General features: G+C 35.1%; 2 protein-coding genes across 4 annotated transcripts in view; one reads left to right on the top strand and one right to left on the bottom strand.

Moving 5' to 3' along the window:
- Positions 1 to 5724, top strand: part of LOC123313750 — a 20134-nt gene extending 14410 nt beyond the window's left edge. The window contains exons 2-5 of the mRNA XM_044898744.1: positions 1030 to 1211; positions 1263 to 1473; positions 5091 to 5368; positions 5426 to 5724. Coding sequence (XP_044754679.1) covers positions 1030 to 1211; positions 1263 to 1473; positions 5091 to 5368; positions 5426 to 5599 — 845 coding nt within the window. The 3' untranslated portion in view covers positions 5600 to 5724. The remainder of the gene's footprint in view (positions 1 to 1029; positions 1212 to 1262; positions 1474 to 5090; positions 5369 to 5425) is intronic.
- The window catches only part of LOC123313751 (keratin-associated protein 16-1-like), an 18154-nt gene extending 2515 nt beyond the window's left edge, over positions 1 to 15639 (bottom strand). The window contains exons 1-4 of one of the 3 annotated variants that reach the window (XM_044898747.1): positions 15459 to 15637; positions 15231 to 15405; positions 12770 to 13078; positions 2638 to 2740 (exon numbers count right to left, since the gene is read on the bottom strand). In XM_044898747.1, the coding sequence (XP_044754682.1) occupies positions 2648 to 2740; positions 12770 to 13078; positions 15231 to 15405; positions 15459 to 15511 (630 nt within the window). In that variant the 5' untranslated portion in view covers positions 15512 to 15637 and the 3' untranslated portion in view covers positions 2638 to 2647. The other 2 variants (XM_044898748.1, XM_044898746.1) reach the window with 2 other exon arrangements.

The following is a 15639-nucleotide window of genomic DNA, read 5'->3' as shown; positions in this document are numbered from 1 at the left end:
GCCTCACTGAGTCCGGTCCTTATATCTGTCGAATTTTAATGTTCTCTGTCATTGAAACTAACAACTTTAACCTAAATATAAATTTTCAGTCGCATCGATCAAGAATTTCAGGAGTTATAGCCAAACGAAAATTTGAGAAATTCGGAAAAACCCACTGAACATCTGGTTTTTATATTTGATAAATAGTTGGTCTGGAAAATTCAATCCTCAATTTTTTCAGTACTACTGAAGATTTTTCAATTTTTTTTTAGCATTCGCCAGCACTCAGCTAGCATTCACTTTTTACGAGATATACATATACATATTTTTTTTAGGAAAATTTAATAATAGTCATTTTTTCATTTCTATCGAAGATATTTTCGAGTTTTCCTTCAGCATACCCAAGCACTCGGCTCACATTTTACTTTCTTCATAATTTTGAAGAAAACACCTGATTTTATGTGAGGAAAGAAGTTTTCTCTGAAAAATTCAATCAAACATTTTTCCAGTGGTACCTACTAGAGATTTTTCAATTTTTTTTCATCATTTCATCAGCTAACATTCACTTTTTCCAAGATACCGATGAAAAATGCTGGTTTTTCCGGGATGCACATAAGTTGGCTCAGAAAATTCAATTTCTTATTTTTCCAAACCTATTTAAGTTTTTTCAGTCTTTTCTTCAGCACCCGCCAGCTCTTCGCTAGCATTTATTGCTTCTGAGATATGGATGAAAAATTCTGGTTTTTGTGGGCTGTACATAAATCGACCCCAAAAATTTGATTTTCAATTTTTTCACTACTATCGAATAATTTTCGATTTTATTAACTCGCCAGCACTTAGCTCATTTTCATTGAAAACATTTTCTGTTCGAAATGCCACAACTTCCGGACCATCTTGATAGACCTCCATTCGAGATCGTTTTCGACCCAGAATTTGAAAATTACAGATTTCTGGGCAAAATGATTACTTGAAATCACTTCGTTTGCATGAGCATTTCGAATATAAATATGTTGTTAAATTATTCAATATCCAATTTTAATTGCAATTCAGATCTAGAAGTAACTGGTGTATCTAGAAGTGGTCGGGTAAGGAAGAAGTCTTCAAAATTGATGGATTTTGAGTCTCCTGATGAAATTGAAAGGACATACAATAAAAAGACACCGATTTCCAGCAAGAAACCAGAGTATATTGATTCACAAATTGGAAGAAAAGTTCATAAATTAGAAGACCAGGTAGTAGATATTAGATCTTTCTGAATTGAGAATTTTAAAAGTATTCCGTAGGTGAGAGATGATTATGACATGGACGAGAGCGCAGATAGTGGAAGTGAATATGAACAACCTCCTCTAAATAACGAATCTAGCATGGAATCGATAGACTCAGATAGTGAAATGGAAGATGGTTCAGGAGGATTTAGAAGATTAGATCCTGATGCCTCAAAGAAACGTCTAGTAATCAAAGATGGAAAAATATTCAAAAGTGATAAAACGAAAGGTAACGTATATGGAGTTCCCTTGAAGTTCATCTTTTTAATACATAGTTTCAATTCGCGTTGCAGTTATGTAACTGTACTCTGGCTGTTGTTATTTTTTTCATAACTTTGAAAGCTAATGCTCGTTTGCACCGTTTCGCTGGTAACCATGGTTAAACTAATCGATGTTTAATATTTAAACGTTGCTTAGCGGTTGACGGTTTGCACCGTGGAATCATAATCGTTGTTTACTTTAATCATCGATAGGTTTGGCAACACCACTCACAGCATAGAAAATTCAAAATTTCAACCAAGCACATCATAGAACATAAATTACAGAGAAGAAGAAGTCAAGGTTTTGTGACTAAACTTCTGTTGTCAAGGTGGGAAATTTGAAAATTTCTTTTGGAGTTTCGGTGTTGTGTTTTGAATTTGAAGTGCGAACATGAGTAGCATCAACACATCCTATTACTCTAGGAATAGGAAAAGAAGCCTTCAATCGAATTTGAAGTATTACTTCAATCAACGTTTTAATCGAGCTTTAATCGAGCAAATTTCTGCGTTTAGTTTAAACAACGTTTAAGGGCCTTATAATCAACGTTTAGGAACGGTGCAACCCGGTTAAGGAATTAAACGTCGTTTAAGAATATAATCGTTGTTTAGAGAAACGGTGCAAACGGCCATAATTCTTCTACGATTAAACTAATCCGAAGTTGCAAAAGTTCAAAAATTATGTGGTGCATAAACAGTATTTCACCTAAAATGTATTTTATATTGAAAGTGTAGATTTGAGACCTTTATTATTAGATTCTTCCTTTTTCCTGCCAATCAACTGAATTATTTTTTATTAGTTTATTGGCCAATATCAATTTTCAGTTTAAGTTGTCAAGTTTTTGATTACTCTGGCTGTCATTAAAGGGCTTATCGCTTGTTTTGAAACGGGAATGTGTCAGGTGTGGAAACTCGGTCAGAAGATCAATAGAATCATGGATGTGCATGTTCATTTCAAATAAGAAAGTTTGTGTCATTCAGGACTGAACTTATTTTAGGTAGAAAGCATGCAAACACTCGGTAAAAACTACAAATGGAAAATTTATCTATATGCTGCATAGTATCACCTCCATTTTCCAAAAAGTTTTCTTCTTGGAGTATTTTGAATCGTTGAAGTGGGTAGACATATTTCTTACCTTGAAATATCTAGCCCCAACCACGAACCATCCTTTCATCAAAAAACTTTTTTCTTCTAAAATCATGCATATGTGGCAAGCTACAATCATCATCATCCATCTCCTAAAAGACCAAAGTACTCATTCACTATATATTAACATAAGTACGTATATCTATCATTGCTTGATTTTCCGGAATGAGAAACAAACAGGTTATTTTGCCTCAATTGGCGAATCCAAAAATCTAAACGCCGCCTAGCGGCCAAATCACTAACCTAGAAAGTGAGTAATAACTTGAGTTTAACTTCTTTGGATTAGATATTTTCATTACATATTCGGTTACCAGTGAACTATATTCACAAAATTTTTTGGATGCCTGACTAGAAAAATAGGTATTAAAAAAATTTAGTGAGTATTTATATCAGTGTCATTCAGTTGAGAAACTATTTACCAATTTTCGCTATAATTTTAGGTTAGTAGACACTTTGTTCTAGATGAATTTTCTAGTGTTGGATGATTAAGAAAGGCAATGCGAATTTTCATTTCCATGATATTGATAGTGCCGAGAAACCTGAGCAAAAGAAAGTATATGAGATTAAATTTCTGACATAACTGAAGTTGTACATGCATTACTGGACTTGCAATCTTCAAGAGATGATATGTTGGGAACATTTCAAATGAAAAGTGGTGATTCGACATGGAATTTTGCAAGCAGTTGAATGTGATCAATAAATAATTGAACCGTTCGACAAGAATTTCAAATTTCGTTAATGAAATTACAACTGTAGAATTAAATTTCAGGCGGTCTTGTTGAGTTGGTTGTAAATGCTGGAAAATAATTTCTGTGTTGGCATTTTGAACTGCATAATATGTTTTCATCCAAATAAATTATCTCAAATATTTACATTAATTTATTTCCACAAATTACATAATTCATGTGAGTGTGATGATAGAATGAAATTTTCTGGATATAAGTTCTTGTAAAATCTTCATCAAACGACACCAACATGTTCAGGAAAGTTTTGGAGGAACCCGAGCACAATCAATAATCCCATAATTATTCACTACTTTCACAAATATCTCTATAATAGAATAAAATCTACGATAACATTGTTTTCACTATAGAGTTTTCACGATGATTACTCATTTTCCGCCATGTTTGTTGACAAGTCGCAGCGCCCTCATCGGTAGTTGGATTCGCCAATTGAATCCGATTTGGTTCGATTCAGTTCAGTTTCAACATTACAATTTTAATTCAAAATAATAATGTTCCATTCAAAGGTCGTTTCATCCTCATGAAATTAATTTATACGAATGAATGTGATGCATTTTTTTCAGCGATTTCTTCAGAATGCTCTTCACAGTATATTTTTTTAACAAATATTTCGCTAAATATGGCATGTCGAAGAATTGTAAATTCTATCGCTTGCCTTGATACCGACTGGAAAGGTGCGGAGGGATTATAGTTACAAGCAAGAAGATATAGCAAAGCAGTACAATTGAGTTCAAAGCCGATTAAAAGAGAGATGACGTAGAAGGTGGCAAATTGAAGCTAACAGAACTCGATTCGTTAGCTTAGACAATGTGTAAAGTTATACAGAAACGTTGTTTGTCGAATTAATAAGTAACAGGAAGTGCTACAGATACTTTCACGAGTCAATCGAGTTAGTAGATAATAATCAAATTTCATTATAGCTACGCCAATACTCAACCCTTTGCTATATCCTCTTGGTTACAAGATACAACTTTTCAACCTTTTAATAGCCAAAATGTTTATAGTTGAATAATTACAAATTTCGACCTTTATATCATCATCCAATTGTTCCTTACATCATTTAGATGGCGCAGTAATGTAAAGATATTTTTAAGCGTGCTTCTCTTCAAGGAAATTGTGAGTTCATGGATAAATTTCTATTGAAAAATTCGTCCGACAGCAAAGCGGGCGTGTACAGTTAGCTTACCTGTTCCAACATCTACAAAACAGGAAATATCGAAGATATGAATTCTGTACGTTACTGCTCACTCATTCTGTATATTTTTTTACACAAAAAAATTATCACGTTGTAGTTGAAAGTGCTAAAAATATTGAAGAATGTTAAGAGTATAAAACATAAGTATCAATATAAGTTTCGATATGGTCCGCGAGGCAGACCTTGATGTTGAATTTCGTGCTTAGCTGGTAACATATATATCAAAAGTAGATTTCTATTACCAATTGAGAAATTTTCGTCGTCTACCACTGTTGGCATATCTCAAAACAGGCATTGGAAATAAAATTGCCGAATTTCACAAAGTAAGAATGATTTCCATCATTTAACCAACGTGAATATGCATATGATACGAAATTACCTATTATTTAAATCTAGCCGAATTAAGAATAAATATCATTCAATATTAGAAATGTACTCTTGAAAATTCGTTAATTCGTTTATAAAAAGTACGAAGCAAAATCCATAAATTTCTATCCGTTTCAGTTTATGGCGATAAATTCAAAACCACGCCAAGCAGCAAACTAACAACGAAACAAATCGTCAAAAAAGTTGGACCCAGTAAAACATCACCTACTTCGTTTTCATATCAGTTTGGTGCTGGGGTCAATTCTTATGAGAATATTAACGTTTCACCTCCAAGTCCTAAAGGCAAAGATAATAATTTCAAAGTTAGTGGAATCAAACCAATTGATGTTGCTGCTCATCTAAAGCTCCTTGGGGAAAGTTTGACGATAATTGGAGAACGTTTGAAAGAACATGAGGTGAAAATTGATAATTTTTCTCTTGTTAAATTATTATTTTTCTTTTTTTTTTCGTAGGGCCAGATAGCTGTGTCGGGAAGTTTATCTGTTCTTTTGGATTCATGTCTGTGTGCACTTGGACCTCTTATATGCCTAACTCAGCAGATTCCTGAACTTAAAGAGAACTGTTGTTCGCCTGAACAACTGGCAACTACGTTAGACAATGTTGCTTTCATAATGCCGGGATTATAGGATTTTTTTAATATTTCTTTTATGTATATAGTATGGCGAAGTCTCATTTCAACAGAATTTCACTTTTTGTGTATTGTTGAATGTTACGAAAATTTCGAATAAAGTTTCAAAGAATCGTTCAAAAAGATTTTCATTCACTGAAAATAAAATTGTACCTATATTTTGAGATGAATGCAACACAAATAATTATTTTTGGTTAATGGTACAATAATAATATTCCTAATTATTATCATGTACAGCCGACGTGCTTGCCAAGACTGCCGTGTTTGGGATACTTACTCAAGAGCGAAAACCCCTTTCGTTTGTTGACTTGTAGGCGCTGTACAGTGGTAATACTGATATCACGATCTTACGATATCCTTTGCAAAAAACATCCTGAAGGTCGACCGACAGCGACAGTATTTTGATGACATTATTCCTTAGTACCGGATTTTGTGGTGGTGAGTGTCTCAAATTGTTGATATCCTACTTTCAAATTATGTACTCTCGAAGGAACTTTTTATGCATCGACTGTATAAAATGAAATTCGGTCAGGTATATATCCTAAATATATTATATTCAAATAACATTGCCTGGCACGGTTTCTACCGATAAAAGCAAACTTTTTCAGCTGCTCTTTTTCTCATTCATGATGACCGAGAAATGCGATTCAAGCGAATTTCCGAATGAGTGAAGAAGCGAATGGATACGGCAGCTATCTTTATTCAAGACAATGGGGGGTATAGTAGTCAGATTACAGTTACCTGTCAGATGGCGCTGGGTTTTTGTTATAACATCAAAGCGTCTACTGGTATCTAATAAATAAAGGTCCATCGAATCCTACACGTTTTCATTGAGGTATTGGTTGTATTGCTCTGACGAGATCAAATAAGACCGGAACCATGATCAGCATCTACTCTTCATCGTTAGATCAGTGTTGCCATTATCACTCTGAAGTCTGAATGATAGTAATTGGCAAGTTTGATTCGGGTGAAAACAATGATTGATATTTATATCAGCCGATTCTATTCATATAAAAGATATGGTAACCAATTTTGAAAAGACCCACTGAAATAACTTCCTGGGAAGAGCCTGAATCAAGAAATGTTTCAAATTCTCTTAGTCTTCGTGAAAAACTAAAAACATTTGTCTCTTTCGGTTTTTCCTTAAAATTAATTTCTCTGGAGGTATGAAATGTTGAATGCTTAAGATGGTCATGATAAAGTACTTCAAAGTTATTTCTCGTATTTCTTTCCAACCACACATATGAGTTCACACCACGATAATTAACTCTCAACGCAAGCCGAATTTTGAAACTGCACTGCAACCAAATGCCTTGGCGCATAATGGCTTTGAATGAAGAATGGTAATGTTGGAAGGATTGTTTCCATGCGCATTAAGAAGTTTCCATGACACCTTCTTACTTTTATTACTGCTGCCAGAGACAGATTTTATCTAGCCGTCATAGTTTTGTGATGAAGGATGTTTTTGAGAATTTGCCATTTGCAGACAGCACATGCATCTGGCCAAGGGCGGCTCGTGATGTTTAGGTGCGGTAAGGAGACATACCCACTGATTCATGAAAATATCCGACGAAATTTTAAAACATTGTTGCCTTTTCAAATTCTCTTATATCTTTGAATCACTCTTAACTAATAGTTGGAAATTTTTCTCGAAATTGCCGGCATTGGAAGAGTTGTTTTTTTTTTCATTATGTCCACGAAAAGACTTCTTGATTTGTTAATTGGCTAATCACGTCAATCAACTAACTCATCAACATTGGGTTATTTCTAACATTTTCATCATACGGGATTTATAAAGATGGGGTTTTTTTTAACACAAGGAAGATTTGGTCAAAATAAAGCGTTTCACCAAAAATCATCTATATAAAACTTTAAAAATGAAAAGGTGAAAAAATATTGAAAATGATTACTGAATTCGATTCTAATACGACCTCAGATCATTTGTTATCTGAATTTTTGCAAAGGAATGGAAAAAAGCTTATCTTCTGATGTTTGCAGTTTGACTCAACGTTTAGGATATTGACCTGTTCGATTTTAACTTGGGAATGAAAATAAAAACTTAGGATTGTCGAATTTTTCACATTATCTGGTAACTTTAGTGACTTACTAACAAAGATAAACAAGTGATGAACAACAAGGCTTTAGAACAGGAAGATCCTGTACGGATGCTTTGTTCGTGATGCGACAGATAGTGGAAAAATCAACGGAATATAATATACCGGCGTTCCTATGTTTCGTTGACCTACACAAAGCGTTTGATAAAGTACGACTGAGGGACATCAAATACCTTCTGAAAAAGCATGGAATACCGACGAATCTGATTGAAACCATCAAGAATATATATACGGAAAATAGCGTACCAACCCGAATAAACAGACTCCATCCTACCGTCTGATACTTTGTGCCTCAGAGCGGCCCCACAACGGCGCCGCAACTTTAAAAACCGGATATGTACACTTGGCCTAAAGGTGCATACAGACATGCTCCGAATATCGTGCCGAACCGCGTCGCGTATCAAAGTGTGGACGAAGGGTTGTAATTGCGTATCGCACCTCACCGCGATCAGGGTGTAACATGCCGTTCCGTCCGTTGTCGGTAAAGAGCTATCGCATCAAAGGAAACATGAACGCAACGCTGTTGCACTGCCATTTCATATCTGGACTAGCTTGTGGGTAATTGTGGTAAAATACAATGGCTCTACATGGAACGCGTTGGGCTGAACACTTTTTGTGCTGCAGCGTTCGTTCGTACGGGTAGTTTAGAGATGGAATGAATATTTGTTCAAAATGTAAATACATAATATTATGTGATTTAGTTGATTTTTTTTCAGAAGGATATTGTCACAATACATATAAAACATGAACAGTATAGAAATATAATCGGTACAAAACATAACTGGTAAGAAACTAAACAGCATAAATATAATGAGTAAATAAATATAACCAGAATAAGTCAGCTCACCTAATAATACCATCCAAAAAGTTTTGTTGTCTCCTTGTCTATTCATTTATGTGAAGCCAGAGTTGTCTCTGTGTGAAGCGTATTTTAAAATACAGAAATCGGAAATGTAGATTCTCCGTAAAATTTTCAGAAAAACTGTACGACATATAATAGAAAGGAGTGATGAGATCAGAGAGCTTTGTGAAGTGGAAAACATCGGAGAGTGGATAGACAACAGAAAGGAAGAAAGGAACGCACACATGGAAAGAATGGGGCAAGGCAGAATGGTGGAGAAGGTAAGGGATAAGTCACCTCTAAGAAGGAGAAGTGTCGGTCGACCCAGAAAGAGATGGGGCGATCACTTAGTGGGAGCGCCCACCAAAGTAGCGTAGCACTGACATGGCACATACATGACAAAGGCGATTCATAATTTTCAGATATCGTAGATCTGAGTGAAGTTTCAATTGTTATTTTGCATGGCCTTTGTCATGTATGTGCCATGTCAGTGTTACGCTACTTTGGTGGTCGCTCTCCCTTAGCCTAGTTGCACACACACCGATTTTGGACGGCTGATTTTATATCGGTCGTCCAAATTCCAATAGTGAACCACGTGTGGGAACGGGACCTTGCACATACGCCGACCACTGATCGGTGACGGTAAAATGCCGGTGAGAAACCGTCCAATACCGGCAATACCGGGATGTAGTGGCGTACGTGACTAAGTACACGTTTGTATAAGTACCGATTGTTTACCATTGAACTCAAGAAGGAGTCCTTTCTTGAGTTCAATGTTTTTTACCGACCATATCAGTCGACTTCGTTTGGCTGATCCTTTGGACGGTAAAAATCCGGCGAGTGTGCTCGCAACTGCTACCGATTAAATATCGGCCGATTTTATTCCGGGCCGTCCAAAATCGGTGTGTGTGCAACTAGGCTAACACACCGAAAAGTGACATCGTGGAAGAGGGAAGATGAAGATTTAGTAACTTACACGATTTTACGTAATGGCTTATTTCGGACCAACTGACTGAAAAAGACTTAAAACACAAGTGTAAAAAAAAAAATAGAATATTAGTTCAAAATCTCACCAATAAAATGCGTCTGAATTATTCACAAATTTTTTCACAATGGGCATCACAGTCTTCTTCTTGTTCAAACCCTCCAACAATCGTCGTAATAAAAATGGGATAAAATAAGATAATAGCACTTGTCAACATGAACACTTTCAATAAACTGTCTCAATTTTCTATATTTTTTTTTCAACTTAAATTGCACAATACAACAGTTCTTTCAAGTGACCTGATGCAACTAATAAGAAAAACTCGGAAGTACCGGATCATTCATTGTCCAGTCATACGTTTGTTTTCTTTCGTTTTTCCGATACCGGAGTCGCCTTCCACAGTGAAATTTGATGAAATTTTGTTGAACTTTTAGGGGTTGTAGCTCAGGCATCGTGAATATTTTATATAGACCATTTTCGGTGAAATTACTTAATTTGATGACTTCTACCTTCTGTCATAAAAAAGCTTCACCTTTGGAAATACCCTTTATAATTGCAATGGCATGGCACACACTGTACTTTCAGTGCGTCTTGTATAGAGCTAGTGTTCTTTTCCAAGAAAGTACTCCTATGGTTCTTTGAGATCGAGATATGGCATCAGGCGTCCTTTTCAGGAAGAGGGGGTTTCCAGTGAGTAATAAATATGATGCTTGTGGTTCATTTCTAAACGAATGTACCTTATTACCAACAGAACTAGAACGATTCTATAGGTATACCTATCGATTTTTTAATGATTTTCTAAAATATCTTAACTTAACCAACGATCGCATTCTTGGTATTTCACAAATATGTAAAATAAACGCAAAACGCTGAGAGATTATTCTAACTTCCAATCTAACTGTTTTTGCCTCATCTTATTTTATATAATAATGAAAAAATTTCAATGAGAAGGAAGAAACTGAATTGATCAACAGTATTTTGAATTGGAAATGAAAATGGGAGTAATTGAAAAGTTTTGGATGAGTTACCTATCAGTGTCTATTAACCTATGCCCCAGGGCCCAGTGCCCCCAGCCTCTCGTCACACGCAAAAGCGGGGGCTTGGGTCTAAATCGCGACAAAGGGCGAAATGTTTCGAAAATACACGGCGGAAGAGCGCAGTGCCTACGATCCGCCTTAATTCCATGTTTATTTCACTAACAATACCAGTGCATCATTTCTTCACCGATTCATGGCGCTGACGCGCAGATATAGATCGACTCAAGTTTGATGTAAGATGTAACCTGAGGTATAGGCATGGAGAAAGGGAAAGAGTCTCTTGTCTCTGGGTATAGGACTAGAAAACTAGCGAACTGGATATCATACGTTTGTTCGTAGAGTGGTTTGCAGCGGTTGTGAACTGTACAGAGCAAGCGCAATTCCATTTTAGGGTAGCGAAATCCATTTGCGCTTGGTCTGTACAGTTCACAACCGTTGTGAACCACTCTACGAACAAGCCTCATATCACAATAGCGCGCTTTTTAAATGAACAATTCGTCGATAACATTATAAATAATTGAAATGAATTAAACAGGCATGGATGTAAGAAAATATGAATAATTCTGATTGATAGATGCACTGAAGACTTTTGAGGGTAGGGTACCTTGCCTACCTCGACGAGTCGCTCCCCAAGAGCTCTTACACCCTTTCAATTTTTTTATACTAATGAAGTAATATGAAGAAAAATATAAAACGAAGACAAAAACGATGTCTTGATTATTGCGGAATATACTCTTAGGAATATATAATTGGAAAGGATATTGATAAATATTTTCCCAAAAAAAAAAGTTCTGGATAACTTTGTATTTAAGATTTCGACATAACTTACCTTCTTACCCGACCAGAAATGAAACTGAGCAGACATTCCATGGAAAGCCAGAAGGCAAAAAAAAGTTTGGGAAAGCTCGTCTTGCAAGAAACGTGGACTCTTTAATTTTCAGTTTATAATAATCCGGTATATAATTTCAAAATTGAATGGATCAACGTTTCTATGTATTGACAATTAATGTCAAATAAAAGATACAATTCAAAAGATTTTCAGAAATTGACCTTTGTCTGATGAAGGAGTCCGATAAAGACTCCGAAACGTTACGTTACATAATTATTATTACTTCAAAGTTACTTTTTTCAGTTCATTGGTGGACAACAATTTTTTCCTCCTGACAAATTAGTGCAAGAATTTACGCAGGAGCAAATCGGTTATTTCAATTTTCTAATTTATTTTATTCCGGAGATTTGGAGTGAAAACCCTAAAAAGTCTCAGAACCATAGAATAATCAAAAGGTTTTGTGTTTTTCTATCTGAATATAATTCCTGCCAAAATAATCAAGTTATAAACTTCTGCGTCTACGCCGACTTGAAATTTTTAAAATAAAGTGATTTCGAGGTAAACTGCAGTGTTCACGGGTAATCACTGCATAACTCAAGTTAGTGAAAATCATGTGATTCAGTATTCAGTTTTTAGTTCCGTATTCATTTCCAATTTTCCTTGAATTCCTAAATCTTAATTTTTATTTTGAAATTTGAGATGATTGACTTAAACTCCATTTAAACTTGTACTATAAAACCCTTAGTACAACTGGGCCGTCGAATAATGAAAAGTTAAAATTCAACCAAAGTATTTTCCTTTGTTGGCAGCAGAAAAATGGAATCCCGTTAATTCATCGACTTTTTTTCGTTTATTGGGTTTAATTGTTGCTCTTATAAGAGGGAATCCTCGAGACGAAAATATAAAGTCGGAAGTTAGTGTGATTGCTGGTTTAATCGCATACAAAAGCTGAACAAAATCGGAGAAATCACAAATATACACATACACAAGGACAATAACATATGTTTACATAAAATGTTTGATGATATTGAGCTTAATTTTAATAGTTCCACTTATTGGATTATATTGGAAACGCGTTCAATTTGTTCCTATCCAAAAAGAAAAAAAAAAAACCGCGGAGCACTTCAACAACCTTTCACGTTGCATGGTATGTACGGCAATTGCAAAAGCTAAAACAAAAACAAGATGATATAGACAAACAAAATATTAGGGACATGGATATTTTCTCGATGGTTTTATCCCGGGTGGATGATTATAACAATGAGCCTTGCAAGGAGCGTCATAAAGACAAGGCCCCTCTCTAGGCATCCAGTGAAGGCAACACGGCCTAGTACATGGGCCAGGTGAGTACGAATAACTTACTTTCTTTCGCGGTTTAGGGGGACACTTCTGAATTTGAGCAGTCCAAGTTCCGCAAGGGTCACAACAAGGCGGAGGTGTTAAACGCATGGTACAAGTTTTGAATCCTGTAGGACAATAGTCCTCACATGGTTGAGGTGCTGACGAAGGACGAGAACAGCAGGGATTTTCACCGGTCACTGTGAATGATCCTGGAGGCGCCCTACATTTTATATCCGGTTTTTTACATCCAGGTCCATCTGCATGCCAGTCTATGTTATAATTATTATAGAAATTCGAGTATCTCCATCGCAGAGCCTCTTCCTCGGTCATCTAAAAATAAAAAACAATCTGACAGATCAAGACGTATAAAACGTAAACTCCATAACGTAAACATAAAACTGTATAGTGATCCTATTAGGAATAAAAGCTTGTATTTATAGGATTAGCCCATTTAATTTAGTTCAGATAAGCTGAGATAATCTACGACACGGTAATGTGTTTCAGAAAAAAAGCAACAATATTGTTTTGCAGGTCTCAAGTCATCAAGTGATCAATCTTGGAACCTCATCGTTTGAGATAACTGACGGGGTATTTTTTTATTTCCTTTCACTTCAACTTTACTTGAGTATTTCATTTTACTTCGGTCAACTTTATTTTACTTATTTATTTCACTTCTTTACTTTATTAGTATACTCTGCTCTCTTCTAGTACATTCCACTACACCGACTCTCCGCTGATCTGCTCTGCCTTGCCCTGTTCTATTATACTTTACTCTATTCTACTGTTGTACTTTACCCTTGTGTAGTCTCAAGCCTTCCTTGGAGAGTCCCATTCTCCCATTTCTCCAAGATTCAAATGCGAGCAAAAATCGGTTGGATCAACCCGTAGATTACCCCGGACAAACAGTCAAAAATTCAAAAAAAGTCAGATTTTCGAAAATCACATAGAGACACTTCAAATTCGTTCATTCGTATAGATAATATGAGGAACATGTTTGTTGTGCCCATATCATTGAACTCTTAACTCTAAAGAACCTTTTCTTTTATATTTGTGGACAATTCTCGTTCCTTCAAGAATTCAATAGTAACCAATCTCGGTACAAGGAACTGAATAAAAACAATTTGGATTCCTAAAGCAACGTTTCGGCGATATATTTCGCCTTCCTCAGACTACAATGAAAAAAAGAAATGAACAAAAAACTATCAATACGTGAATGATCATGTGGATGGAACAATTCAGAAAAAGCTTTCAAAACACCATATAAAAAATAAATAAATATTAAAAACTTTTTAAATTATTGACAGATAAAATTTATAATAATTCATTGTTTGGAGACTGACTAGATCACAGTGTAAATAACTTCACCTGTTATTTCCTACCTGAGAAATCCCTCATTCTTCAAGGAAGAACTTGTCAACAGTCAATAAGTAAGTCATAAAAATAAAATGATACGCCACTGGTTTTTCCGACAATAAAAATAACTACATATTTAAATCCTCATTTAATTTTCAGCAAATTCGGTCTCGTGACTTTTTGCTGTACGAGGCACCGTTTCCGGTTAAAAAAATAAAACACATTCTCATGCATGAAGAAATCGCCAAAATTTGATATAGCCAAAATAGTCTTATTTATCATTATGTACCTACCATATCAAATTTTGACGATTTCTTCATACATGAGAATGTGTTTTATTTTTTTAACCGGAAACGGTGCCTCGTACAGCAAAAAGTCAAAAGACCGAATTTGCTCCAAATTAAATAAGGATTTAAATAATGATTTTTATTGTCGGAAAACCCAGTGGCGTATCATTTTTTTAACTGAAAATATTAATTCTCGTTGCAGTACGGACGCCACTGGTAGAATATAAAAGAAATGATATTATGCAAAAAGTGCTCCTTGACACTCAAAATCTATGTCTCAAATTTCATATAAATATTTCAAGCAGTGTGAAAGTTATTAATAAAAAACATATTTTTTTCTATAATTTTACCATATATACAAATATATAAACATTTTTCGACATATGTTTATATGACAAACTAGGGCTTATTTTTGATGTAGAATACGTGGTTGAAATTTCTTGGTTACGATCTGGACCATCCTGTACGTATGGAAGATTCAAAGTAGAAAAATTTTTAAAATTCAAAATACATAAGTATTCATTTCTAGAATATTATCCTGAGAGATTGATTTAAGTACCGTACCATATAATATAAATTTGATTGGGAAATCAATAGGGAAGAATAAGTGAATTCCCAGAAACTTGTAAATAATCGTTGAAATGCTGAATTAATTTTAATAATGTAAAGCCGAAGGCGATATCCCGTTCGCTTGTGAATAAATAAAAATTCAGACCAAATAGAAGTTCCTTACATTAAAAATACTTGACATATTTTCAATTTTTCTTTGAACTAATGACTAGGTTGTCTTTAATAATCATGAATAAATATCTTTAGTGGTCCCAACTAAATAGGTACATTACCTGTCTTGGTTTATTTGACGGCTGACATGGTAATTTTAAAGGTACCACAGGTTGCGGTCTTGTGGGAGCTAAAATTGGTGGCGGCTTGGATATTAAAACTTGTGCAAACGGCATACAACTGACCATCGGACATCCTTGAGGGGGGCAGGATGGAGGACATGGCGCAGGACAACACCTACAATTCATTGAAAAAGAAAATCTACATAAAATCTTGTCGAACCTACTCACCCATCATCAATTTGATTTATTACACCTTTCAATTGATCCAAAACAGTACACATACTTTATTATTTTCACTAAAATTTCGTAAAAATATTCACTTAAATTTTCGTGCAATTTTGATTTAACGAGTAATTTGATTCGATTAATTTTGTTTTAGATCCTTGACATTATCTTCCCATGATTTAGA

Source organism: Coccinella septempunctata, chromosome 5 (assembly GCF_907165205.1).
Source record: "Coccinella septempunctata chromosome 5, icCocSept1.1, whole genome shotgun sequence".
In the NCBI taxonomy this organism is placed as follows: domain Eukaryota; kingdom Metazoa; phylum Arthropoda; class Insecta; order Coleoptera; family Coccinellidae; genus Coccinella; species Coccinella septempunctata.
The sequence above is the reverse complement of the archived record's forward strand: the minus strand, read 5'-3'. Positions and strand labels throughout refer to the sequence as shown.